Source organism: Scomber japonicus, chromosome 17, assembly GCF_027409825.1.
Source record: "Scomber japonicus isolate fScoJap1 chromosome 17, fScoJap1.pri, whole genome shotgun sequence".
NCBI classification, from domain to species: Eukaryota; Metazoa; Chordata; class Actinopteri; order Scombriformes; family Scombridae; genus Scomber; species Scomber japonicus.
Window position 1 is genome coordinate 1,599,289 of NC_070594.1, and position 27,237 is coordinate 1,626,525.

The following is a 27,237-nucleotide window of genomic DNA, read 5'->3' on the forward strand; positions in this document are numbered from 1 at the left end:
GGAGAGAGGAGAAAGAGGAGGATGAGGAAGAAGATGCAGAGTAGTGATGATGAAGGCCGAAGTTAGTTTTATTCTTCCAGCAGTTTGAAGCAAAAGGAGAACAAAGAGAAGCAGAACAGATGTGAGGAAAGAAAGACGAAAGCTAATTTAGAGCAGAGGAGAGGAAGATGGGGGAGGAGGAGAGGAAAAGAATAAAAGGAGAGAGGACCGAGAGGAGGAGGAGGGGGCAGCAGAGGGAGGAGGAGGAGGAGGAGGAGGAGGAAGGAGCATCAGGAGGACACAGACAGACACACAGACAGACTGCCGGCGGATCACGGAGCCTCCGCCGCCGCCTCTGAGCTGCTGCAGCCGGACACAGAAGCAGCAGACTCGGCCTCACACACAGAGTCATGGCCGCTGAAGAGATCCGATCCGCGGCCTGCACCGGCTCCAGCCTGCTGCAGCCGGTCAGCGAGATCACCAACCTGCCGCTGGACCAGGTAAGACCCACCGGGACACCGGGGGCCGAGCCCCGGAGCCCCGGAGCCCCGCTGCGGCTGCTCCGGAGCTCCGGGGCTCCGGGGCGGGGACCGGCTGCAGATAAACGCCGTTAAAACCGACACGAGTGCTCCATAAAAAAAGCAAAAGGCTTCATCAGCAGCAGCAGCAGCAGCGTGATGAAAGCACCGGGACATCACACCGACTGAATTAACGACGCCTTGTTCAAAATGGATGGAGGCCTCCGGTCTGCAGGCAGCCGGTTAACGGGGACCGTCGGTAGTGTTGAGATGAGCTCAGCTGTTTGTTCACATGTGATGAAACATGGAGACATGATTACAGCTAAATCATCCACAAACATTCACTGATGGAGAAGTACTAGCCTATAATAAGTCTGCTTTATTAATGTAATGTTCAACTAGTCTCAGCTGGATGTTAAAGTAGTGAATAAACAGGATGTTCAATATTTACTGTAGGCTACAACTTTATAACTGCTAATAACAATTAGGCCTATCTCTATTATTGATTCATCTGATATTAATGATTCAGATCATAAAACATCACAGAATGGATCAAAGTGTCACAACATCCAAAAAACCCAAAATACTCAGAATAGAAGAAGCATTGACTCATGTAAGTGTTAATATAAGATGTGCTATCTGTGTATCTATGTATAGCTACCTATGTGCTGATGGAAAGTTCTAGTTGATTGGCTCATTGATTAGTTGACTAATGGTTTCTATATTTAATTAAAGTAATGTGAGGTATGATGAAGGAACAGCTGATCAATCAATCCATTCATTGATTCATAGTTTCAGCCTCAGACTACTTCTTCTTCTTCTTCTTCTTCTTCTTCTCCTCCTTCTTCTTCTTCTTCTTCCTCCTCTTCTTCTTCTCCTTCTCCCTCTTCTTCTCCTACTCCTCCTACTCCTACTCCTTCTCCTTCTCCTTCTTCTTCTTCTTCTTCTTCTTCTTCTTCTTCTTCTCCTTCTCCTTCTCCTTCTTCTTCTTCTTCTCTTTGCTTCGGCAGCAGAACACATTCATTTAAATAATCCTTAAAGACAAACGTTAAACATGTAGTAATGATGTGTAGAGTCTTGTGTGGTTTATAGGTTTTATATTTGTCCTGGTTGTCATAGAAACACTGTAAACTCAGAGTGAAGCCTTCAACAGATCTTACTAGTAGATATTAGGGCTGGGTATGGCAATGATCTCCTGATTCAATTCACTTTTCTGTTCCCAGAGTTTCTGTTTCGTAAGTCAGATAATATTTTAACACGTAATCATGTGTGGACACCAAATTGTTCAAGAGTAAAGTTAGACAAATGAAAGGAAGGAAGGAAGGAAAGAAGGAAGGAAGGAAAGAAGGAAAGGAAAGAGTGAAGAAAGGTAGGAAGGACATACAGAAGGAAGGAAGAAAGGAAAAAAGGAAGGAAGGAAAGGAAGGAAGACTTGAAAGAAGGAAGGAAGAAAGGGAGGAAGGACAGATAGAAGGAAGGAAATAGGGAAGGAAAGAAGGAAGGAAGGAAGGATGGAAGGAAGGAAAAGACGACTTGAAAGAAATGGAGGAAGGGAGGAAGAAAGGAAAAAAGGAAGGTACGAAGGACAGATGGAAGGAAGGAAGGAAGGAAGGAAGGACGGACAGAAGGAAGAAAGGGAGGAAGGACAGATGGAAGGAAGGAAGGAAGGAAGGAAGGAAGGAAGGAAGGACAGATGGAAGAAAGGGAGGAAGGACAGATGGAAGGAAGGAAGGAAGGACGGACAGAAGGAAGGACGGAAGGAAGGACGGACAGAAGGAAGAAAGGGAGGAAGGACAGATGGAAGGAAGGAAGGACGGACAGAAGGAAGAAAAGGAGGAAGGACAGATGGAAGGAAGGAAGGACGGACAGAAGGAAGAAAAGGAGGGAGGATAGATGGAAGAAAGGAAGGAAGGACAGATGGAAGGAAGGAAGGACGGACAGAAGGAAGAAAGGGAGGAAGGACAGATGGAAGGAAGGAAGGACGGACGGACAGAAGGAAGGAAGGACGGACAGAAGGAAGAAAGGGAGGAAGGACAGATGGAAGGAACACTGGGATCTAGCATGATAGCATCTATGTGGATTTACCCTTCAGACCAGTGGCATTTAAAATCATGTCACCCTTCCTCCCACCTTTCCTTCCCTCCTTCCTTCCTTCCGATCTTCCCTTCCTTCCATCTTTCATTCCTTCCTTCCTTCCTTCCTTCTTGTCTTCTCTTCCTTCCATCTATCCTTCCTGTATTCTCTTCCTTCCTTCCTTCTTTTTCTTTCCTTGCGTCCTTCTTTCCTTCTTCCCTCCTACGCTCCTTCCTCCCTACTTTCCTTCCTTCTTTCCTTTCCTTCCTTCTTCCTCCCTTCCTTCCTTTTTTCTCCCTTCGTTCCTTCTTCCATTCATCTATCACATGACTGATCGGCTGTCCGTCACTGAAGGAAGTATGTTGAATATAAAGCTCATGGTGTTTGTTCTCATGTTAAAGCTTTTACCAGAACAGCTGACATTCAGTCATCTGTCTAAAGCAGTCATCTGTCCTTCCTCCCTTCCTTCCTTCCTTCCTTCTTGCTGTCTAAAGCAGTCATATGTGAGTTTATATGAACAGCTGAGACTAAACCAGGGGGGTCAAACATGGGGCCTGTCTTATTTTTCTTCCTTCTTTCCTTCCTTCCTTCTATCTGTCCTTCCTTCCTTCCTTCCTTCCATCTGTCCTTCCTTCCTTCCCTCTCTTTAGTGATCCGGCCCAGGTGAGATTAAATGAGGCAGTATGTGGCCCTTGAATGAAGATGAGTTTGACTCCTCTGCTCTAAACAGACACTTAAAGGATCAAATGTCCATGAAAGCAATCAGCTGATATAAACCACGGTGTGAACCACCACAGAAGAAGAAACAGAGCGAGGTGACATCATCATTAACCGGTACCTTCCTCATGAGTCAAACATTCTTCTAGCTCCACTTCCTGTCTGATTTTTCTTCCTTCTTTCCTTCCTTTCTTCCTTCCTCTCTTTCTTCCTTCCTTCTTTCCTTCCATCTATCCTTCCTTCCTTCTTTCAAGTCTTCTTGTTCTTCCTTCCTTCCTTCCTTCCTTGTTTCCTTCCATATTTCCTTCCTTCCTTCCTTCCTTCCTTACCATCTTCTCTCCTCTTCCTTCCATCCTTCCTCCCTTCCTTCGATCTTCCCTTTCTTCCTTCCATCTTTTCTTCCTTCCATCTGTCCTTCCTTCCTTCCATATTTCCTTCCTTCCTTCCTTCCTTCCTTACCATCTTCTCTCCTCTTCCTTCCATCCTTCCTCCCTTCCTTCGATCTTCCCTTTCTTCCTTCCATCTTTTCTTCCTGTCTTCTCTTCCTTCCCTCCTTCATTTTCCTCCTTCTCTTTCTTTCCTCCCCCTACCTTCCTCCCTTCCTCTTTTCCTTTCTCCTTCCCTCCGTCCCTCCCTCCTTCCTTCCTTCTTTCTTCTGTCCTTCTTTCCTTCCTTCCTTCCTCCCTCCTTTCCTTCCTTCTTCCCTCCATTTCTTCCTTGCCTCAAGTACAACAGGAGGGTTACTGTAAATCAGGCAGATCAACAGGCTCCTGGTTTTATCCACTGTGAGGAAAGAAGAGGAAGAGCTGAGATAAAGATAGATGATAGTTATGTTTAAGTTCAATCATTTAAAACATGTATTTCTTTTTTAACTTCGTCTTCAGATGTAAAAACTCAAAAGTTCATATTTAGAGTTTTTTTGCTAATCATGATTTAGTCGGGCGAGTAACGCGGTTTGTCCAAGTGGTGTTGCCGTACTGTGAGACAGGTAGACATCCTGTGCTGTGATTGGCTGTCGTCACTTTACCAGACGAGGTTTACTGGTGTGTTTACTGGTGACCAGGGGCACCATAAGGGGGTGAAAAGTTAGGAGGATTCTAACTGGGGATTTCCACCGGGTCCGTCAGCGGCGTGGAACGGCTGCGCTACGGTTTATCTCCGTCGTCTGCTCGGTGTCGACTCACACCGGGAGCGTTACAGCAGCGGAGCTCTGGGAGAGAAAGCTGCCTTTAAAATGAAGTTGCACTGTTAATACAGTAATTACGGCAGCCCAATCAAATCCAAATGAGAGCCTTTAGTCTACCGTAATTACTGTAGTAGCTAGTCTACCGTAATTACTATAGTAGCTAGTCTACCATAATTACTGTAGTAGCTAGGCTACCGTAATTACTGTAGTAGCTAGTCTACCGTAATTACTGTAGTAGCTAGTCTACCATAATTACTGTAGTAGCTAGGCTACCGTAATTACTGTAGTAGCTAGTCTACTGTAATTACTGTAGTAGCTAGTCTACCGTAATTACTGTAGTAGCTAGTCTACTGTAATTACTGTAGTAGCTAGTCTACCGTAATTACTGTAGTAGCTAGTCTACCGTAATTACTGTAGTAGCTAGTCTACAGTAATTACTGTAGTAGCTAGTCTATAGTAGCTAGTCTACCGTAATTACTGTAGTAGCTAGTCTACTGTAATTACTGTAGTAGCTAGTCTATAGTAGCTAGTCTACCGTAATTACTGTAGTAGCTAGTCTACAGTAATTACTGTAGTAGCTAGTCTACCGTAATTACTGTAGTAGCTAGTTTACCGTAATTACTGTAGTAGCTAGTCTACTGTAATTACTGTAGTAGCAGCACAACTAAACGGCCCGGTTTTGTTAACTTGCTCAATTTTGGTTGATTTGGTAATTTTCTTTGATGTTTGTGCTGATGTCACGTGTCAGTAGCTACGTAGCTAGATGGAGTCTTTATCTGTCTGTTTTATACGATCGGGAGGCTGCACGGGTTGTTTTATTTTGGAAAGCAGAAGTTTTATTATTATGCCAATTCTGTGTCTGACTTCCTGTCTGGTGCGATCTGCTCTGTTGAGCTTGTCGTGAGTTAGAAACAACTCTGTCAAAAATAGAAATGCTACCTATTGATAGCGCTGTGGTGCGGAGAGCCGCTGCTGGAACGTTCCCGGTGGAGATACTCTCCTTGATTATAGTACCGATCAGCTCTGGTGACCGCGGCGCAGCTGTAACGCACCGCTGATGGACCTGGTGGAAATTGGGCTTTAGAGTCCATAACTAACAGGGCTACTAAAAAAATATTAGAACATATACATTTAACATATCATCATTAATAGATATTAATAGAATATTTAATTTACAATTAAACTAACGTTGTATGCAGAATGTTTCCTGCATGTCTACACAGTGTTATATTTTCACAGCTCAGTGTCAGTAGATATTGTACAGTTAGTTTTGGACTACTAGAGAGTTGCAAGCCTTGGCAGTTAAAGTGGCTACAGAAACTGTGCATGGTTGGACTAACCTGTGAGTGGTGGGGGGGCCCAATGTGATATCTTTTCATGGGGCCCAACATCCCTGGCGGGGCCCTTACTGGTGACAGCAGACTCTGTTCAGTCCTGTAATCTCAGTCTGAGATGTTTGGATGAAACTGAAACAACAGATGAGTAATCAATGAGTCAACATCAACAAAAAGAGATCTATTAAATGATTAAGACATTTATCAAACGTGTCTGAAACAACTTATTCAGGTTTTGGACTGTTTGTCGGAGTGAGACGCAGTTCAGCAGACGACCAGTAGGGGGCAGAATCAGAAATCACATACAGGTTATATTTTATATGTTAATCATGTTTGTCTTTTTACAGATTGAGTTTTTTAAGAATGTAGACTTCACTTCATTCACAAATTATTATTATTCCAGTCAAACTTTCATATTATAATTTTATGTTTCTTAACATTTAAATCGTCACAAAAACATTTAAAACTTTTCACTTTACTGCATGTGGAAAACGTTTTATGCAATTATCAAAAATCCACTCAGTGTTTCTGTGAGTATTGATGTTTTTAAGTCCAGCTGCTTGTGATCAGACTGGTGACAGGTTGGTTCATATCTCAGACTCCTTCAGAGCTCGGCTGATAATTAAATCTCGTCTGTTACTTAACGGCGAGCGTCGATGCTTCAGGGAGCAGACGGAGGAAACGACGGCAGCCATTTTTCCTCTCTGTCAGTAATTGCTCAGTTTACAGGACGTTCATTATTAATGAGAAACAAGCAGAGCCGGCTTCACTTTACAGTCGGATCACATGTTACTACACGGCAGGTTCTCCGTTCAGCCACCGGCACAACTAACTAACAAAGAGACTTTAAATCAGTCTTCATCTGACTGAGTCCAGAGTTTAAATATGAACCAGTAACTATTCCTGTTGAAGTATCAGAAACTATTTACCTTCACTTTTTCTAAACTGGCAAAAATATCCAGGCTTCAAAATTGTGACTGATTGTGTATTTTGGAGAGAAGGTAGGAAGGGAGGAAGAAGGAAAGAAAGGAGTAAGGAGGAAAAGAGGAAGGAAGGAGGGAAGGAAGGAAGAAGGAAAGAAAGGAGTAAGGAGGAAAAGAGGAAGGAAGGAAGGAAGGAAAGGAGTAAAGAGGGATGGAGGGAGGGAGGGAGGGAGGGAGGAAAGGAGTAAGGAGGAAAAGAGGAAGGAAGGAAAGAAGGAAGGAAGGAAAGGACTCACTTTTTCTAAACTGGCAAAAATATCCAGGCTTTCAAAATTGTGACTGATTGTGTATTTTGGTCTCCATGGCAACGACGTGCTGATAGGCTCTGACTTGACGAAATCTGTTTGATTTAGAGCTCCAAACCAGGGTCATATAGAAATAGTGGTTAATGAAGTTTGGATAAATCAGCATAGCAAGCCACTATTAACATTTTGGAATGCTAATTTAGGTTTGCGGTTTGTTGTTGGTGCGTATGCGTGCATCGTTTACATAATTTCTTACACGTCGAAGGCAGAAAGGGGGATGGAATAGATGTCAGGTAATGCCCAAAGAGAAGCATTGAATGATGGGAATGTTAGTGCAAAGAAAGGCATTGAGAAGTCTAGTCGGTGTTTATCTGCACAACAGCTGTTAATCAGCAGATATCCAGCTGCCACGGTGTCAAATAATAAAAACAGACTGCAGACGGTGGAAATGTGATGAATGGAGTTTAATAAGAAGTTTGTCCTCTAGAAACACAGTGTTGTGAGAGACTGCTACAGCATCCATCTTTGTGTCAGTGCTCAGAGAAGCAGCAGAGTGAGACCTCATTACAGCCGAGGACATCGTCTCTGTGCCGTTAATTTACTGCCGTTAGCTCGGTGAGCTCTGCTGCAGGAAACCAACACGGGTCACCGATAAGAAGACGAGGGACTGTGGTGATTATTCATCATCGCTGCAGCTGGACACACAAAAAAAATCAGCTCATCATCAAGAGGAAACAGTTAATCGATTAATCAGCGATGGACAGAAACGAGCTAACACATCTGTTTTTGGACGATACTAAAGAATAATGAATTTCTGATCTGTTTACATGTTTGTTAGTTTTTTGGCCTTATTTTCATTTCACTGTTAAAAGAAATCACATTTATGGGCGCGCAGCTGGGCAAGTGGTTAGAGCGCATGCCATATACGCAGCCGACCCCGGTTTGAATCCCAATCGGAGGTCCTTTGCTTAATGTCACCCCCCCCCACCCCCTCCGCCCCCTCTCTCCCATGTTTCCTGTCGATCTACTGATGAATAAAGGAGTCTATGCCAACAAAATCTTAAAAAAAAAAAAAAAAGAAATCACATTTATTCCAGAAAATAGAGCAGTTTATTATAACATTGATCCCACCAAAGTAAGAGAATAAAATAAGTTGTTTGTTTTGAGGGAAAACAACTTTAAAAATAAGCTGATTTATACATTAGTTTGTTTTCTTCGTCTCCATCGATAAAACCTCTAACATTTAAACTGCCACTGCTGTAAAAATGTTGATTCAAAGTAGGGGCGGCTGTGGCTCAGGAGGTAGAGCGGTTGTCCTCCTGGAAGATTGGTGGTTCGATTCCCTCCAGTCCACTTGTCGATGTGTCCTTGGGCAAGATACTTAAGCTCAAATTGCTCCTGTTGCTGTGACAACGGTGTATGAATGTGAATGAATGGTTAGATTCCCCTGATGAGAAGCTCCTGCCATCAGTGTATGAAAGGGTGTGAATGAGTTGTAATGTAAAGCGCTTTGAGTGGTCACAAAGACTAGAAAGGTGCTATATAAGTACAGTCCATTTACCATTTAGTTTTTTTTTAGATGTAGTTTTCTGGTCAACCTGCAGCTCTGGATTTTATTTCCAAACTGCAAACTAAACGTGGTCTTTTTAGGTACATTTCCACTGTGTCACCTCTGCACTTTGGGCTTTCTGTATCAGGGATCCTTCAGTGTGCAGTAATCTGTCTAATGGACAGCAGGACTATAAATATCTTCTGATGCTCTAATTTTAGCCGCAGAGACGTCAGAGACTGAAGAGCAGCGAGGTGACGACAGTTTCCACCGAAAACACTCAAACACTGAAAACAGGCTGAACCTCACCTGGACCATCATCATCATCTCACCTGCTCTCTCTCTCTCTCTCCCTCTCTCTCTGTCTCTCTGCAGGTGAACTTTGTGGTGTGTCAGCTCTGCGCTCTGCTGTCGGCCTTCTGGTTTCGTCTCTTCCTCCATCCCAGTAAAACCAGTCCGTTCATCAGACACGTGGTTGCCACTCTGCTGGGACTCTACTTCGCTCTCTTCTGCTTCGGATGGTGAGATCTGACTGACTGATGATGATGAAGCAGATATTTGGATCCATTAACATTTCCTGATATGGATTAAACTCAAATACAGATGTATAAATAAAGATCTCTCTCTCTCTCTCTCTCTCTCTCTCTCAGAGATTCAGATTCCTCTTAATTCATACTAACTCATTCAAACAGTCAGGAAGCATCTTATTTTTCATTTTATACATAAAACTGTCTCATTTTAAAGTCCATCAGATCTGTGAATTTATAAATAATATGTTGGTTGGTTTCATGATAATCAATTCTGTGTCTACTGATATTTACTGTTATTGATCATAAAAAAACAGATCTGAGATTCACCCTCAGACATCAGGAATCACCCTTTCATTGAATGGACGAGTGTATGAACTAACTCAGTGATGTATCTCTGTGGTCTTTTTCAGGTATGCTCTTCACTTCCTGTTTCAGAGCGGACTCACCTACGGCATCATGATCCTGACCGGAGTCGAACACATGCACAAGTAAGTTAGATCCATCAAGTCTTCACAGGAGAATCTATCTGTTCATGTTTCTGTCAGAGAGAAGAAGCCGACGTGTTCAGATGGATCCACTGATGAAGAGGAGGAGGAGGAGGAAGTCATTAATCAGAGCAGAGATAAAGAGAAGCTAAGTGCAGGTTTATATTCCCTCTGATGATGATGAGGGCAGCTCTCTTCTTCTCTTTAGGACAGAATGAGAAAAGCTTCCCTGTGAATGAATCATAGACTGTATAAAAGAAACAGACGTAACATCCGTGCCGTCACCCATTGGTTTGTGGACTGCTGCTCGGAAGCCAATAGTTTCTAATCTAGGCAGCGCCATCTTGAAAATTTCAGGTGCATGCTGGGAAAAATAAAAACATGGATTCTACTTACATGGGCATGAGGCGGAGCCATGGGCGGAGCGGGGAGGTTGCTATGGTTACGAGGGCTGGATCTGGAGGACATTGGTCAATCAACCTGTTAATCAGGACGTAGCCACGCCCTAATGCATACCCTGCTTTATCGTCACATATAAAATCAGGGAGGCCAAAATGTCCCAAATGAACATCATACTGCATTGAAGAAGGCTTTAAACTAGCGATTGAGACCATAAACACATTTTGAAAACGTTTACTGAGGTTAGAAATCAAGTGAGAAGTTGGTGAATTCTCCATTGACTTGTATAGAGACGGTCGCCCCCTGGTGGCCTTTTGATAGAATGCAGCTCTAAGTTACTTCCTGGTTGGCCTCATTTCAGAGGACAGGAACTCCCCACCTGGTATGAATAGGAACAGGAACAATAGGTCCAATCACGACTGGTTATTCTCACCTTGAAACAGCTGACTGATCAGGTGACCTGTGTGTTTCAGGTACTGCCTGCTGGTGGCGCTCAGCTACCTGAGTCTGTGTCAGATCACTCGAGTCTACGTCTTCGACTACGGCATGTACTCCGCCGACTTCACCGGGTGAGGCTGCAGCGCGTTATTATCACATTATTAATACATTACAATGTGATTAACATGTTTGATTGATGATGTCATCATTATTACGTTATTAACACTATTAAACATGTATTTACGGTGCGCAGGTGGTCGAGTGGTTAGAGCCCATGCCACATATGCAGCCGCCACCGGTTCGAATCCCGGCCGGAGGTCCTTTGCTGCATGTCTCACACCCCCCCTCTCTCTCTGTCACTCTCTCTCTCTCTCTCTCTGTGTCTCTGTGTCTCTCTGCCTCTCGGTCTCCCTCTCTGTCTGTGTCTCTGTCTCTCTGTCTCTCTCTCTCTCTGTATTTACACGTTATCAATGCACACATTATCTAAATGTTTTATCAGTCCATTATCAGCATGTTATAAACACATTTCTCTTTGTCCAGACCGTCTGTCAGATCTGATATAAGATGATATATAATAATATATTTATATGATTGATCTGTTTCCTGTTTCCTGCTCCTTCTCTGTCTTCAGACCGATGATGGTGATCACTCAGAAAATCACCAGCCTGGCGTTTGAAATCCATGACGGTAAAAAACACAAACTCACTAAGTGACTCGTACTCACACAGAGTACGAGTCACAAACTGTCACATGACTTTTAGTTTTGTTTTGCACAAAGATTGGAAGCAGCTGGATGGACTGATGGTTAAGTTTTTATTCAGCCTGTCTTTTTTTCAGGAATGGCACGAAAAGAGGAACATCTGACACCAGGACAGAAGATTTTGGCAATAAGGTTTGCATCATCATCAGTAATCACCCTTAATGGTTTTGTTAAAGATCAAATGCAGTTACAGATTCCTGAGTACTGTATGAAAGGTTTATATAATCACAGTTTGGACCTGGTTCTGGTATAAAGCAGAGGTTAGTCATACTGGTACCAGTCCTCCCAGTAAACTGGTCCTGTGTGTGTGTGTGTGTGTGTGTGTGTGTGTGTGTGTGTGTGTGTGCAGGAGGATGCCCAGTCTGCTGGAGTACTTCAGCTACAACTGTAACTTCATGGGGATCCTGGCGGGACCCACCTGCTCCTACAACGACTACATCGCCTTCATCGAGGGAGATCCCCGTCGCCATAGAGACCAGGAGGCCGACAGGAAGGCCAACAAGCTGAGGCAGAGCGAGCCCTCGCCAAACGTAGGTCACGTGACCGGGCCTAACCAGTTACAAATGATCAACCACCCCCAGACTCACCGTGTGATCTCTCTCCTTGTGGTGTCCTCAGGTGGAGGTGGTGCGTAAAGTGGCCACTTCCTTCTTCTGCCTCCTGGTCTTTCTGTCGGTGTGTAAGGTTTTCCCCGTGGAGCGAAACATCGACGACGACTTCATCGCCAACACGCCGTTCTACGCTCAGGCGGTCTACCTGTACCTGTCCATGCTGACCACCAGACCCAAGTACTACTTCGTCTGGACGCTGGGTGGGTGTCTGCGTCCTCCATCTCTGTAGAAATAAAGTGAATCATTATTATAGTTTTATTTCATCACATCTTCATATTTACTGTTCCGCCTCCAGCCGACGCCATCAACAACGCTGCCGGCTTCGGCTTCAACGGCTACGACAGCGACGGCTCTCCTCGCTGGGATCTCATCTCCAACCTGAGGATCCTCAACATCGAGGTCAGGCTCAGGGTTAACTGTCAGCTGGTGTAACTGACCCTCTGCAGCTCAGCGGGATCAAACCTTTCTCTCTGTGTTTTCTTACAGTTCGCTACGAGCTTCAAGGTTTTCCTCGACAACTGGAACATCCAGACGGCTCACTGGCTCAAAAGGTCTGAAGACTTCTGCTTTTATTGTCTTTAATGTTTTAGTGATAAATGATAAACGTCTAGAAAATGATCAACAATGAATGAATGAAGTAAAATCACTGAATAGTTTAGGTCCAGAATACATGAATGACATGTTAGTAGAATATAAACCCAGTAGAGCTCTGAGATCTACTGACTCAGGTCACATAGTTGAGCCCAGAGCTCTGAGATCTACTGACTCAGGTCAGATAGTTGAGCCCAGAGCTCTGAGATCTACTGACTCAGGTCAGATAGTTGAGCTCAGAGCTCTGAGATCTACTGACTCAGGTCAGATAGTTGAGCTCAGAGCTCTGAGATCTACTGACTCAGGTCAGATAGTTGAGCCTAGAGTTCTGAGATCTACTGACTCAGGTCAGATAGTTGAGCCCAGAGTTCAAACTAAACATGATGAAGCAGCTTTTACACAACTGGAACAAACTACCAGCAGAAATGAAATCATTTTTAAATCCAGGTTAAAAACATTTCTCTTCTCCTGAGCTTATGATTGAGCTCTTTTAAAGCACTTTACATTTTAATCTTTCATTTGCACTCTATGTCCTTTTAATGATTTTAAAGCTAATCATTATTTTATGTTGCAATCTTTTATTTAATGCTCTATTCTAGTATTTTATTTCTCTCTTTTTATTTTTCTGTACTTTGTTTTTATTATGGGGGGGGGGGGGGGTTAATTGTATGTGTTAATGTTTCTCAAAATACATGTTTTTCTGTTTTATATAAAGCACATTGAGTTGCTATTGTGTATGAAATGAGCTATATAAATAAAACTGCCTTGCCTAAATATGAGCACAGTGAGACCAAACCACCAACTAACCAACACATCCAGTTTATTACCAACATGACTAAGTTATTAAACTATCACTTCTATCTGATTACTAATCAGATAGAAGTCAGATTTTCAAGATGACTATTCAGGTAACTTTGTATTTGGGTGTTTGTGACCATATGACTAGGTAGACTGCAGACTGCTGCCACCTGCTGGTCACATGCTCAGGTTACAGTTTACAGAACCTCATCACTGAGTATCTGCTCAGTATTAACCTTCCTGTCATCCTCCCGGGTCAAACTGACCCCGTCTGTTTTGACTGTTCCTTCCTTCCTTCTGTCTGTCCTTCCTCCCTCCTTTCTTTCCTTTCCTCCCTTCCTTCCTCCTTTCCTTCCTTTTTTCCTTTCCTCCCTTCTTCTTCCCTCCTCCCTTCCTCCTTACTCCCTCCTTTCCTCCCTCCCTCCCTCCCTTCCTCCCTTCTTCTTCCCTCCTCCCTTCCTTCCTTCCTTCCTCCCTCCCTTCTTATTCCCTCCTTTCCTTCCTTCTTCCTCTTTTCCTTCCTTCCTTCCTTCCTCCCTCCCTCCTTTCCTTCCTTCCTTGACTCAAGTACAACAGGAGGGTTAAACAATGAAGCGTCACACATGATCAGACTCAGGATCAGTTGAACAGCTTTGTGTTGGTGTGTCTGACCTTTGACCTTTGACCTTTGACCTCTGGTTGACAGGGTGTGTTACGAGCGATGTCCCTACCATCCGACAGCAGCCACCTTCATCCTGTCGGCCATGTGGCACGGAGCGTACCCAGGATACTACCTCACCTTCCTCACCGGCATCGTCATCACACTGGCTGCCAGAGCGGTGAGCTAGCTGCTAGCATCGTCTCCAGGAACATAAATGTTTAAATGTGGTTCAGACGTAAATGTGAATAAACTCTTTTAGGTCAGACACAACGTTCGGCCGCACTTCCTGCAGTCGCCGTCCCACAAACAGGTCTATGATGTCATCACGTGGGCGGCCACTCAGGTCGCCATCTGCTACACGGTGGTGCCTTTCGTCCTGCTGTCCGTCGGCCCGTCGCTAAAGTTTTACAGGTCAGAGCGAAGAGAGAAAATGTTTGTTATCACGTTTTAACTAAGCAGCGTGAAGTCAGACTCACCAGCTGGTATTAAGTTATTGAATGTTTCCTATTTCTGTCTTTATGTCACGTTTGTTCATTTAAGTGGTAATTATGATTTCCTATTGTGGATAAAAATAATCAAAATTGCTTAACTTTGTACCAGTATCAGTCAGCCAGTCAGTTAAAGTTAAACCTGACTGGGCACTACTTAAGTTTAACTCCAGTTTAACTTCTGTCTGTCAGGATTAAGTCTGGTTTACTTTTATGAAAGACTAGGATTCATTCAGTTTTAAATGACTGTCAGACAGGTTTAACTTTAGCTTAGTTTATCATAAATCAGATTGAACTACAGTTTAACTCGGTGTGGAATAAGTGTCAACTCAGTTTAACTAAGATTTAGCTTTTTGTCCGTCAAGTTTAATTCAGGTTTAATTTGGATTTAAATTTAAACCTGTTAAGTTCAACTGATACTGATACAGTTTTTCGAAGCTCTTGGAAGTAAAATAATACAATAGTGTCTGAAATGCATATAAAACATGACTCATCAGCTGAAAACCATCATCAAGAGAGAAAAACCCTGATTCAGTTTAGTTGATATCATTGTACCTACACATAACCATCTATAATGCTGGTTAAATATTCATTCATATTCTTTCCTCTTCTCTCTGCAGGTCCTGGTGCTTCAGCCTCCATATTGGCTGTGTTCTGCTGGCGGTGGCGTTGCCGGTCAAACCCAGACACCTCCGCCTCAAAGACCAGCAGAACAACCTCCTCCAACAACAGCCGGTGCAGCACCACCCAGAGGTCACAGACAGCAAATGCAGCCAGAAGAAGAAAACCACATGAGGCGGAGGGCAGAGGACAGAACCTTCTGACATTGTTTTACCATCAACTTGTACAGAAAGAAAAGGAGGTGAACCATAGCAGACCTTCCTCCTGTCTGCAGTGTGCGATCGCCGTGACACCAAGTTAAGTATTATTTGGACTCATGGGACGATGCGTGGATGGCGTCATACCCGACGAAGTGTTTTCCCCACTCAACTATTTCTTTGTGAGGAGGTGCGACTGCCGGACAGCATCCTGACTCTGAAAACCAACACAAGTGAGCTTTTTTTTGGCGTGACGAGTTGAGACGGCTCGGTGATGATGGATGATATTTACATACGTATATACTGTAACTTTATATGGATGAAGCAGCTGTGTGTGGAACTATACAAACTGACCTGTGTAGTGTCGAACTGACTCGATTTTTTTCTTTCTGGTCAGAAAGCTGCTGAGTGCTGCAGAAGTTAATGAATGAAGGGAAGAATAAATGAAAGGATGAATTGAGGAAATGACTGAACGGTTGAAAGAAAAGTCCAGTATATGAAAAGACAGAATGAGATAGTGGAAGTGAGAGATAGATGTGTGAATGAACAGGCCAGTGAGTTAGTGCATTAAAGAAGGTTGATGATCTTTTCTCCTCCACATTCCTCTCAGACTGTCTCATTTCACAGACGGACAGTCATAGTGTTATATTTAAGTATTGGCTGTGAAACCACACCACCACAGTGTTCATATTCTGGGAAAGTGCCAATGATAACTCCACTCAGTCGCCTTAGTTGTTTTCTTTTTTTACAGGAGGAAGAACATTGTGTTTACATTTGTAGATGTCACTCTTTGTCAAAGTGTTATTTATGTAATTTATGTAACTCCAACAGATGTGTGCTTTTTGCTGTAAGATGTGTGAAGATTTATCTTGAAGAAGGGAAAAAAATATGTAGCCAGGTTTTGGGATTTCAAACTCAAGTCGACATTTTCAGCTGTGTTTCATTCCGGTTCCATCGCTTGGTTCAGGTTTAGTTTAGAAGCCAAACAAGACAACTAAGACTGTTGAGGTCATGTTACTTTCTTACAATCAGCTTAGATAAAAAAGCTGCAGGTTTTGGCTCCATAACTGAAAAAAAAACAACTTCAGCACTGATTTCTTTTAGTAATGTTTTAAAAAAAGACACATGATACTAGAATCAATAGTGCATGATGATGCCGGGTTATTTGCCTCTTTCCAACATCCTGATTCCTCCCACACATCTTCACATGAAGAAGAAAAATGAGTGTGTGAAAATAAATGTCATAAAACTGTTGGATCCACAAAAAGCTTCATGTTTATAGTCGTGTCTCCTTCACCGAACAGGACAAACACATCTTACTGTACGGACTTCCATGTTTGTATTTTTAACATTGTGTTTATTTCTCGAGGATGTGGCGTTGCTGATCAATATAAAGGTTGATTGTTTGACACACAACATTTAACGTTCTCGCACTGAACCAGCCACATATGTGTAGGTTTGATATGGACAATATATTTGGTTTGTTTTTTTTGTAAATTATGTGATTAAATCTTGATTTGTTTTTGACACTCGACATTACGTGTGTGTTTATCTGTGGCTGATACTTAGACAGACCTGCTGCTTCTGTGGTCACTAAAAGAAGAAACATGGGTATGGGAGGGGTCGTGATGGTCTGACGGCTCAGGAAGGGGATGAAGGGGATCACTGTTTGTAGTTTTTGTGGGGCTTACTTTAACTGGCAGGAAGCAGCGCAGCTAGGTGGTCTTCATGAATATGGTCATGTTGTACAGATGACCTTTGCACCCACTCAGATCGATGACTATGTGAGCCCGATCAGCTCCAGATGTGGTCTGGCTGATCCCATCACAACGTGTTCCGAGTACAGTCACACCTGTGTTAACATGTTTTTCTTTATTCAGATACAGACTGCATTTCAATGCCAGGTGTAAATGGGGTACAAAAGTTATCCAGGCCCTGTAGAACCAGACTGAGAGCTGGGCCCACATCCTTAAAAGACTGCTGGGCCCACTGGGACAACTTGGGAATGACTTGGTGTGATCAGTATCTATGGGTGTTGTTCATGATTGAGGGTAAGATGAAGCTTGAGGTCAGCAGGTGGATTAGTGCCACAGTACTAGACTGTTGTGGAGAAGGTTTACCAGTTCATTTAAGTTCCAACCCAGTCCACACCTGTTCTCATGACCTTTGGGTAGTGACTTAAGGAATGGCAGGGTGGCCTCCTAAATGCATACTTTTTTGGGGTGTTGTGGACACCCCCAACACACCAGGAAGAGTGTGAATGAAGGGTGTCTGGGCTACTTTGCCTACCATGCAACCACCATTACTCAGACCTGGATGAGGGTCGTGGGTAATAGATGGTGTGTCCCACCAAGTGTGATGGAGAGGCGACAGTTTGCATGTTTTCTCCTCTTGATATAACGTAGAGTTGGAGGAAGCATTGGACTCTTTAGCATGGTGCAAATGGTGAGCAGCAGAGCAGGAAGATAAGGTCTGATAAGCTGCCAGCTCTTTGTACTTTGAGCCCTAATAAAGTAATGAATTCCTTCTCTCACACCTTGATCCAGTGTTAATAAGTAATTGTATTTGACCCTCAGACACAGCTAAACAACATCATGATCAGAATATAAAGAATGTCTGCTGCCTCACTGGGAAACATCCAGGACTGTGGATGAATCCTACAGGGGGACGCCACCTCAAATCAGCATTTCCCCTGGTGTTTGTAGCCATGTGAGAAATGCAGCTGTAGGTCAGTCAGTCTATATTTGGTTGGTATTTTGGTCTGTATGTTTTGTCATTGTGAGGCTGCTAGCTCTGCTGTGCAGCCTCATTATGGATGTAGCCTATTATATGAGCTGGAACAGGACCAAATGGTGTCCACTCAGTCCAATAAGAATTGCTTGACTGGCTAATATGACAATAGTTTTTGGTTATATGTCCTCGTTATGTGGCCCACTGAATATATGCAGAACAGTTCCCCCCACTGGCTTGACCTTCGGGTTCCTTTCAGCCCATACACTTTACATTGTAATGACGTCACAGGTATTTTAAATTATTTTTCTTGGTTTGAGGAACGTTTTACAAATATAAAACCTCCATTGACCCAAAACTCATAATATGGGAGTCATAATTGACCTTGTTTGTCCTGTCAACTGTTTGACAGACTATGGAGGAAATGGGGGATTTCTCATTGCAATTCATTAATCAGTTCAAACAGAAATACCAACGTTATTCCTTTCCAGTCTCTCAGTTGTGAGGATTTGCTGCTTTTCTCTTATTCAATAATAAACTCATTGGTGGAAAATGTACTTCAAATATCAAAAATAAAAGTACTCATTATTCAGAATGGCTAAATTTAGGGTGTTATATTCACACGTGTATTATTTGAATATTAATACTGGATCACTGATGTGTAGGCCTACATAGCAGCACCTCATACTGTTGGATAGTCTAACCTATAACCATCCAAAATGAACTGATCATTTTTTATATATGATTATTTTATATATTTGTATGACAGAACTAGAAACTATAGCTGTGAAATAAATGTAATGAAGTAGAAAAACAATGACACAATATGAAAATACACAAATAAAGTAGAGTTACATCAAATCTGTAATAATAAGATACTTATTTATGAATAAACTGAATATTTTGAGGCTTTTGAGGACCGTTGAGACCTAAGCCTTTAAATAGTGTCTGACATTTTATAGACACATTAATTGTTAAAATAATTAAGTGATTGCGGAAATACTGCAGTAAAACTTTCAAAATAAAGGATCAAGTGAAGTAATAGCGTTTTACAAACACAATCAGCTCATTAAAGCTGTCAGTGTGAGTAGTAGATGTCTGTGTGATTATCAGGCTGCTATTGAACCTCAGAGAAATCAAAATTATCTCTAAAAACGAGCAGATTATCTTTTAAAACTGTTTGGATCATTTATAAAAACAACAAAAGCTTTTATTTTGGTATCTATCACCGGAAGCGCGGGAGTGATTGTGGCGCGCTTGACGCAGCGGCGGACTATGATTGGTCGGTCGGCTGTCTCTTCAGCTTGTTGTTTCAGATCAAGATGGCTGCTGTTGTTTGGGATGGAGAGTGAGTCCGAGCTGTCATCCGAACACAGGCCGAGAAAACCTACTGAAACCCGGCCAGCGAGCCGCACCGAGCCCCGCTGCACCAGAACCAGACCCGGTTAAACCCAACCTCATTCTCATCTGAAGGTAAAGACGTTTCTGCTTCACCGTTTTTACCGTCAGCATCCTCCCGGTCATCGATTACTGATTGGCACTTGATCGATCAGAGAAACATCGGTGGAACGGGTTCAGTTTGAATTTAAATATAACCGTTAAATAACCGTTAATTGACCTGTTATTAAAGGTTATTAAAGGTTATTAAAGGTTATTAACGGTTATTAAATCTCCTCCGTGGTTTCGGTCGCTGCTGAATGAATCTACGACTACATGAAGGTTATTCAGGTTATTGATTTAATATCAGTAATATATTATATAATGTGTCATTTAATAGCACAGTGAGGGATTTGTGCTGTAATAAAAAAATAATAATTATATTTGATAAATTCCTGAACATTAATAACGGACAGGGCGTGGCTTAACGGCCAGACTTTAGCCTGAGGACATTAATATATATATAACTGTTTATTAATGTTAAACTAATATATATATAACTGTTTATTAATGTTAAACTAATATATATATAACTGTTTATTAATGTTAAACTAATATATATATAACTGTTTATTAATGTTAAACTAATATATATATATATATAACTGTTTATTAATGTTAAACTAATATATATATATATATAACTGTTTAATAATGTTTAACTAATATATATATAACTGTTTATTAATGTTAAACTAATATATATATATATAACTGTTTATTAATGTTAAACTAATATATATATAACTGTTCATTAATGTTAAACTAATATATATATAACTGTTTATTAAAGAGGATAGTTATATTAATAGTGTTAAACAGTCGAGGACTAAATATATGATTAATGTTAAACTATAACTGTTTATTAAAGGGGGATAAATATATTAATGATATGATTATCCAGCATTAGAAACAGTGTGAGTGTAAATCTGATAATCAATAATTGAACTATTTGTTGAAGAACTATAAATGTTGTTTAACCTTCTAATCATCTTATGTCTCTGTGAACTGTCTGTTCATATAATCTTTATTTGTCTTTTCTAAAATGATTAAAGTACAGTCAGCCTTCAGATGAAACTGTATTAATCAGTAATCAGTAATATATAATATGTAATAAATCAGCATCACATCATCATATTCATATGCTAATAATCCTGAGTACAATCCCAAAGTTATAATATGATTAAATATTATAATTAGAAACAGTGAATGAATCTGTTCATTATACATTAATTGTTAAAACGTTTCAAACTTCTTAAATGTGAATTCAGAGATGATGAAAATAATTATTAGTTGATGTAATAATGATGTGATGAATGTTCACACAGATGACTCAATAAAAACCCTCTTATGACCTGCTCTGCTTTAAAATGCATCAATAATATCACACTACAATAAGATCATATATAATATATATAATATATATATAATATAATACATCTGTGGTTACTGTCAGTCACTGTTCATTACATTGAAATCAAACTGATCTGATCTAATATTCCTCATAAAGTGTTATTATTATATAACAGATGTGATATCAGCTTGTTAATAGTCTTCATCGTCTTCATCGTTAACGTTTTCATTTCGAGCAGCAAACAGGAAACAACACGTTCAATTCAATTAAAGAAAACAGCCCCGCGACCAGCTGCTGCTGCTGTCGTCATGGCAACAGAGACATAAAGGTGTGTTCATCACTACGGGTCTAAATCAGATATATTCAGTTTATTATGCAGCTGGTTATTATTATCATTATTACTGATTCATCTGCAGATTATTTGATTGATTAGTTGATTAATAGTCTGATTGATAAAATATGGATCAGTGTGAGAAAACCTGCTGAAACGTGTCAAAGCTTCAGTTTACTGTCAGAAAGAAACCTTTAAACATTGAACGTGTCACAGCAGCTCCAGGACGAGAGAATAAAGAGGATGTTATTTTAGTTTTAACAACATGAATCTGCTTATTCATTTATCTTTATGAACTCAAACATGATAGAAATGAGCTCTGAAGCTGCAAACAGCTGATTTCTGGTGTTTTTCCTTTTTAAAAAAAGACCAAACAGATGACTCAGATATTCAAATATTTGCCATTTAACGCTGAGTCTATCAGCAGGAAACAGCTGCTGTGAGTCTTTGAAGGAAGTCGGTTTCACATCTTCACTGATCCCTCAGAGCTCTGCAGTGACTCTCTGCTTATCAGCTGTAAACACGCTTCAGTCAGTCTGAGAGCTGCTGCTTTATTCTCTGATGGATGAAATGTACCAGGCGGGGAGTTCTGGTCCTCTGGAATGAGGCCAACCAGGAAGTAACTTAGAGCTGCATTCTATCAAAAGGCCACCAGGGGGCGACCGTCTCTATACAAGTCAATGGAGAATTCACCAACTTCTCACTTGATTTCTAACCTCAGTAAACGTTTTCAAAATGTGTTTATGGTCTCAATCGCTAGTTTAAAGCCTTCTTCAATGCAGTATGATGTTCATTTGGGACATTTTGGCCTCCCTGATTTTATATGTGACGATAAAGCAGGGTATGCATTAGGGCGTGGCTACGTCCTGATTGACAGGTTGATTGACCATTGTCCTCCAGATCCAGCCCTCGTTACCATAGCAACCTCCCCACTCCGCCTCTTGCCCATATAAGTAGAATCCGTGTTTTTATTTTTCCCAGCATGCACCTGAAATTTTCAAGATGGCGCTGCCTAGATTCGAAACTATTGGCTTCTGAGCAGCAGTCCACAAACCAATGGCTAACCCACAGATGTTACGTGCATTTCTTTTGTACAGTCTATGTTAGTTACAGACTGACCTGCCTATGTGTGTCCAGCAGGGGGCGTAGCAGCAGCAGCAGACATGGACACCACCACCTCCATTAAGATGACCACTCTGGCCATCCAGAACCTGTTCAGCTACGTGGAGGAGGAGAACCTGCCGGCTCTCAAAGCTCATCTGGACCGATTCAAGGATGTAGACGGCCGCAGCGACGTACGTTCACATCACGTTACTGTCAGAGAGAAAACAATAGCAGCATATATAAATATATAAAACACTGACTCATTACTTCATGATTGTTTAACATAGAAGAGCAGTGTGATCATGTGAGTTATCATTTCACTCAGCTCAGAGAGAGAATTACAATTAAAAAGGAAATAGTTGTTAACAAACACACTGAAGAGCAGTGAGAAGTCTGCAGTGAGGTGCCGTGTAATCACTATGGAAACCTGCTGTCTGGTGACAAGCAGCCAATAAGAAGTTGAGAATAGTTTAACTTTTTGTGGCGAGAGAAAACCTGCAGCCAATCAACACACAGTATCATAGACTACAGGTTAGTATTTATGTGTTAAAATGTGTTTATGTGTTGACAGAACGGTCAGACTCCTCTGATGCTGGCGGCTGAACAGGGAAGTCTGGAGATCATACAGGAACTCATCAGGAGAGGAGCCGACGTCAACCTGGACGATGTGGTGAATGAAACATACACACACACACATACCCGTTTTTAGTACCTCGTGGGGACCCTGACTGGGTTCCAGCCTTTCTAGAGGGTCTAGAGACGTAATTTTAACTCCTAAATTCATCATAATTCTGTTTGAACAAAGAAATGACTTGAAATATCAATAACTCACACATCAATTTGAAACTTGAATTTTGCCCCCTCCTTGGGACCCCTAATGCTAACGTCTATTAGCATACAATTGACATCACTGTTAGCCACGGTACAATTCATATTCAGTATTTGAACAAATATTGGATTGAAACCCAGAGGGTTAATCGCTAAGCTAATATGCTAATATGAAGCTAATATGCTAATATACACACTTACACACTTTGTCAGGAAAAGGTCCCCACCAGGGAAATTCGTGCACTGCATTAACGTGTGTGACCTCTGGGGTTCACACAGTCAGGAAAACCAACCCTGTGGGGACCAGGCCTATCAGGAGGCTGTTTGCTATTGATTTCAATGCTCGTTCCTGTGGGGACCAGGAGTCGGTCCCCACAGGGATAGTAATATGTCAGGTTGCGGTCCCCACCAGGATAGAAAAACATGCACACACACACAAACACACACACACACACACACAGACACACACACCTCTGCGTCTCCTCAATGAAACAATAAAAGCTCTTCTCTGAAGTCCTTCACCTGACTAGCTCAGTTGCTAGGAAACAGGATGGTGCAGCTGTTTCCATGGTAACAGCGTCTCTCTCTCTCTGTGTGTGTGTGTGTGTGTGTGTGTGTGTGTGTGTGTGTTTCAGGACTGCTGGTCTGCTCTGATCTGTGCAGCTAAAGAAGGACATGTGGACGTAGTGAAGGAGCTGCTGGAGAACAGCGCTTACATCGAGCACAGAGACATGGTGAGAGGCTGCTCCTCCTGCTGCACCTCCTCCTCCTCCTCCTCCTCCTGCTGCTCCTCCTCCTGCTCCTCCTCCTGCTCCTCCTCCTGCTCTTCCTCCTTCTCCTCCTGTTCCTGCTCCTCCTCCTGCTGCATCTCTTCCTCCTCCTCCTGCTCCTCCTCCTCCTCCTCCTGCTCCTTTTCCTCATCCTCCTTCTGCATCTCGTCCTCCTGCTCTTTCATCTCCCCTTCTTCCTCCTCCTCCTCCTGTTCCTGCTGCTCTTCCTCCTTCTCCTCCGGTTCCTCCTCCTCCTCCGGTTCCTCCTCCTCCTTCATCTCCCCTTCTTCCTCCTCCTCCTCCTGTTCCTGCTGCTCTTCCTCCTTCTCCCCCTCCTCCTCTTCCTCCTCCTCCCTGTTACTGTTCACTACACTCTCCTGTCATCAGTTTGTCTATAATAAGACTTTTAACTTTTAATTTTAAATAATAAAATAACTTTATTTATAATATTTTTCATTCCAGCTTCTTGTTTCATTTTTTCTTTTCAACATTAAATATGAGCACATTTTCCAAGATATGAATAAACTAATAATTGATTTCCCTTTTCCTGCTTTAATTTAGATTCAGAGTTAAATGATCTAGAAGGGTTAGGGTTAGTATATGATGTATGATGTATGATGTGTGTGTGTGTGTGTGTGTGTGTGTGTGTGTGTCTGTGTCTGTGTGTCTGTGTGTGTGTGTGTGTCTGTGTGTCTGTGTGTGTGTGTGTGTGTGTATGTATGTGTGTCTGTGTGTGTGTATGTATGTGTGTCTGTGTGTGTGTGTGTGTGTGTGTGTTTCAGGGCGGCTGGACGGCTCTGATGTGGGCCGCTTATAAAGGTCGTGTAGACGTCACTACTCTGCTGCTGGAACATGGAGCTAACACTAACACTACAGGACAGGTAACACACACACACACACACACATATACACACACACACACACACACACACACACACACACACACACACACACACTACAGGACAGGTAACACACACACACACACACACACACACACACACACACACACACACACACACACACACACACACACACACACACACACACACACACACACACACACACACACACTACAGGACAGGTAACACACACACACACACACACACACACACACACACACACATACACACATACACACACACACACACACACACACACATATACACACACACTAACACTACAGGACAGGTAACACACACACACATATACACACACACACACACATATACAAACACACACACACACACACACACTACAGGACAAGTAACACACACACACACACACACACACATATACACACACATATACATACACACACACACACACACACACACACACTAACACTACAGGACAGGTAACATACACACACACACACACATATACACACACACTACAGGACAGGTAACACACACACACATATACACACACACACACATATACACACTACAGGACAGGTAACACACACACACACACATATACACACTCAACTTTTTAACCTGTCCAAGTTTCCCTTAGGGGACAATAAAAGCAACTGAAATGAACTGAACACACACACACACACACACTGTGATATACCAACTCACACACACACACACACACAAGTCCTTCCTGCTCAGGAAACTGGAGGGTGAGATACACACACACACTAAAACACACACAGATAATAAAGATGGCAGCTTGTTTCTGTCTCATTATTTTGTATATGTGATATCGTCCCACTGACTCTCTCTCTCTCTCTCTCTCTCTCTCTCTCTCTCTCTCTCTCTCTCTCTCTCTCTGTCCATCTCTCTGTCTCTGTCCATCTCTCTCTCTGTCTCTCTGTCTCTCTCTCTCTCCCTCTCCCTCTCCCTCCCTCCCTCTCTGTCTCCCTCCCTCCCCCCATGCAGCAGTACAGTGTGTATCCCATCATCTGGGCAGCAGGACGAGGACACGCTGACATCGTTAAGCTGTTGCTGGAGAACGGAGCCAAAGTCAACTGTTCTGATAAGGTGAAGAGCTCTCACTCTGTCTGTCATATTTAACATTTAAACACACTGATCAGCCTGAAGGTGTGACAGGAAATAATATGGAATACAAGAGTTTTATAATTCACATGATAAAAATATGATTCATATATACAGTATGGGACGACTCCTCTGATCTGGGCGGCCAGGAAAGGACACTTTGACTGTGTGATGCATCTGCTGGAGAACGGAGCCGACGTCGACCAGGAGGGGGCAGTATGTGCACATATTATTAGTATTACTATATTACTATTAATTATAGTTATATTCATCTTTAGGGAGAAAAGTTAGAAACAGAGCTCTCACTCTGCTGATTTTATAAAAAACGTTCTACTTTGTCAAAAAACTTCACGTCTGTAGTTCTAACATGAAACGCTGCAGGATGAGTTATAAGTTTGTTACTGACCTTAAAACACACAGCCATCATCATCATCATCATCTTCTTCATCATCATGTGACCTGAAACACAGAGCCATGAATCACACACAGATAGAAACTAATAGATAAAAGCTTCTTCCTCTCAGATACATGATGATATATAATAAGCTGTGACTCTGATGATGTGTGTTTACTTGTCAGAACTCTATGACGGCTCTGATCGTGGCGTTCCTCCCTTCTTTCCTTTCCTTCTTTCCTCCCTCCCTCCCTCCCTTGATGTGAGGATGTGAGGAGGTATAGCTGTGACTCTGATGATGTGTGTGTGTGTTTGTCAGAACTCTATGACGGCTCTGATCGTGGCGGTGAAGGGAGGATACACAGAGGTGGTGAAGGAGCTGCTGAAGAGGAACCCCAACGTGAACATGACGGATAAAGACGGGAACACGGCTCTGATGATCGCTGCTAAGGAAGGATACACCGAGATAGTCCAGGACCTGCTGGACGCCGGGACATACGTCAACATCCCAGACAGGGTCAGAACACTTTAATATGTGACACAGTCAACAGACATGTATAAAGTACTAGTGATCCAGACTTGAGTAGAAGTAGCAGTGCTCTTTAAGCACCGTACTTAAGTGGAAGAACTAAAGTATTAAACATGTTTTGTACTTAAGTATTGCAAGTAGTTTATTTTTAAAATTACTACTCAAGTACTGAAAGTAAAGTTATTAAGTTATTAAATATTAATAGTTATTAATAATAATTTATTTTATTATTTAATTAATTTTATTTAATTATTAATCTTTCACTCCGGCGAATGAAAACATGGACTGTAAGTAGGGCCAGGGGTCAGGGGTCAGGGGTCAGGGGTGGTCTTCTTCCTCACCGCCACCACCACGATCACTCGATGTTGACGGTGTTGTTTCTGGTTCTTCCATCTCTGGTTTAAAGCACTTACTCTCGACGCAGGCAGGCAGCAGAGCGAGAGAGGCTGAGCAGGGAGCAGAACCAGCGGTCTTCTCACCCTTTGCACACATTACGTCATCATGTAGATCTTGTTCCCGCCACAGTAAAATGGGATGCAACGGTTGTCATAGCAACCATAAACTCTGAACGGGACGGTAGACTAACGAGTAACGATGCAGCACATAAAAAATGTA

General features: G+C 42.3%; 2 protein-coding genes across 5 annotated transcripts in view; both read left to right on the forward strand.

Annotated features, from left to right (window-relative positions):
- The first annotated feature begins 389 nt into the window (after positions 1-389).
- mboat2b (membrane bound O-acyltransferase domain containing 2b) lies at positions 390-15,119 on the forward strand. The gene is made up of 13 exons (XM_053337311.1): positions 390-479; positions 8,960-9,105; positions 9,525-9,602; positions 10,472-10,567; positions 11,068-11,123; positions 11,274-11,328; positions 11,546-11,726; positions 11,815-12,007; positions 12,103-12,206; positions 12,294-12,358; positions 13,882-14,014; positions 14,096-14,247; positions 14,945-15,119. The coding sequence occupies exons 1-13, from the start codon at positions 390-392 to the stop codon at positions 15,117-15,119; spliced, it is 1,524 nt and encodes a 507-aa protein (XP_053193286.1).
- A 7,038-nt stretch (positions 15,120-22,157) lies between these two features.
- Positions 22,158-27,237, forward strand: part of kidins220b (kinase D-interacting substrate 220b) — a 25,100-nt gene continuing 20,020 nt past the window's right edge. For 3 of the 4 annotated variants that reach the window (XM_053337295.1, XM_053337296.1, XM_053337298.1), the window contains exons 1-7: positions 22,158-22,289; positions 22,670-22,768; positions 23,562-23,660; positions 24,479-24,577; positions 25,583-25,684; positions 25,817-25,915; positions 26,413-26,610. In XM_053337295.1, the coding sequence (XP_053193270.1) occupies positions 22,158-22,289; positions 22,670-22,768; positions 23,562-23,660; positions 24,479-24,577; positions 25,583-25,684; positions 25,817-25,915; positions 26,413-26,610 (828 nt within the window). The remainder of the gene's footprint in view (positions 22,290-22,669; positions 22,769-23,561; positions 23,661-24,478; positions 24,578-25,582; positions 25,685-25,816; positions 25,916-26,412; positions 26,611-27,237) is intronic. The other variant, XM_053337297.1, reaches the window with a different exon arrangement.

Bases quoted from the DNA above. Each gene is read 5' to 3' on its own strand.
- mboat2b (XM_053337311.1), top strand. From the start codon at position 390: ATGGCCGCTGAAGAGATCCGATCCGCGGCCTGCACCGGCTCCAGCCTG. The intron at 9,106-9,524 runs GTGAGATCTGAC...GGTCTTTTTCAG, and splicing joins GCTCTCTTCTGCTTCGGATG to GTATGCTCTTCACTTCCTGT. The intron at 11,727-11,814 runs GTAGGTCACGTG...TGGTGTCCTCAG, and splicing joins AGAGCGAGCCCTCGCCAAAC to GTGGAGGTGGTGCGTAAAGT.